At 35.5% G+C, this 1464-nt stretch overlaps 1 protein-coding gene across 1 annotated transcript; it reads right to left on the reverse strand.

The window, feature by feature from the left end:
- Nucleotides 1-41: 41 nt before the first annotated feature.
- On the reverse strand, nucleotides 42-1057 carry LOC109592784 (uncharacterized; the record flags this gene model as incomplete). The annotated part of the gene is made up of 4 exons (XM_020008148.1): nucleotides 714-1057; nucleotides 463-622; nucleotides 182-382; nucleotides 42-138 (listed from the first exon to the last, which is right to left on the reverse strand). Coding segments are annotated over exons 1-4 (703 nt in total), but the record flags the coding sequence as incomplete, so codon positions are not given.
- Nucleotides 1058-1464: the final 407 nt, after the last annotated feature.

The following is a 1464-nucleotide window of genomic DNA, read 5'->3' on the forward strand; positions in this document are numbered from 1 at the left end:
TAAAATAAATTTAATATACACATAATGTGTGTGTTGCTTACCTGATGATCTACTGTGACGAGTTGAATTAGACCTTTTAACGAGGGACTTTAAAATTGACGTTATTTTAAGAATACCTTCAAAATGCTCACAGACAATCTACCAAAAGAAAATAAAGTTACAAGAACACATTATTACTGACCTGTCTGCTGGCTGAGTGTATATATCCATTATACTCCTTTAATGATATTAATGTATAACTGGTACTAATAGTGACAGACTGCTTCAGTAACCCTCTCATACAGTGAGTGCAGTGTTCAGTACACTGGGGACACTGAGGAGGGAGGGAAGAGGAGGAGCATTCCAATAATAGTTTAAGAGCCTCTTTGAACCTCTCCTTTAGCTAATGGAGGGAAAGAGGGGGAGGGGAGGGAAAGAGAGGGAAAAGGAATTTTTAAAAATGTATCTTTATATTCTTCTTACTTTTGAAATCCTGTTAGTTTTAAGAGTCATCATTAGTCCTTCCACTTTCCCACTCTCCTCCATTACCAGCTGTACATATTTGGATATTATCAATGAGAGATAGGCCCCGCCCCCTGCCAATGCTTCAGTAGATACAGGGAGACCTAAATCTCTCCAAGAACTAAAAAATAAAATAATAAAAATAATTAATTTAATTAGTATAATGTATGTACTGATTGCATTACTTAATTAAAAATAAAATGGCTGCCTACCGTCCATTAGTGTTTAAGATGTCAATCCATTTCTTTCTCTTGTTAGTATATTCATCTCTCAGGAGCTCCAAGTGGGTGTGTAGGTCTCTGAAGCCACGCCCATAAATGGGAGACGTATCGCTGATTGTCTTTTGTATATCGTACTGGGTCTGAGAACATTCCGTCATTATTTCAATTGTCTTCTCTAGTGATCTGTATAAAGGAACTTCTTCCTGAAAGAAAAGGGTTATTATTAAAATGGCCATAGCTCAAAAACTTGAGCTCAGAATCGGTTCAAACTTTCTACACAGCATAAGGACATCAATATGTATCAGAAAATGTAATAAAAATTGGGGTCGATTTCGGAGCCATTTTTTGGAAAAAACCATGGGCTATAGTACAGGGAAATTTTCAGAAATTGGTTCATTTTTAAAAATGGCAGTAACTCAAAACATTTAAGTCGGAATCAGCTGAAACTTTCTACACAGCATAAGGACGTCAATATGTATCAGAAAATGTAATAAAAATGGGGGTCGATTTCGGAGCCATTTTTCGGAAAAAACCATGGGCTATAGTACAGGGAAATTTTCAGATTTTGGCTCATTTCAAAAAAATAGCCGTAACTCAAAAAATTGAAGTCCGAATCAACTCAAACTTTCTTCACAGCATAAGAACATCAATATGTATCAGAAGAAATTATAAAAATAAAGAATTCTCTACTTTTTATTTTTGGTGAAACTTGGCCCATAGTCCAATGTATAACACTTGCAAT

This window comes from Amphimedon queenslandica, unplaced genomic scaffold (genome assembly GCF_000090795.2).
Source record: "Amphimedon queenslandica unplaced genomic scaffold, v1.1 AMPQUscaffold_3942_Cont24070, whole genome shotgun sequence".
NCBI classification, from domain to species: Eukaryota; Metazoa; Porifera; class Demospongiae; order Haplosclerida; family Niphatidae; genus Amphimedon; species Amphimedon queenslandica.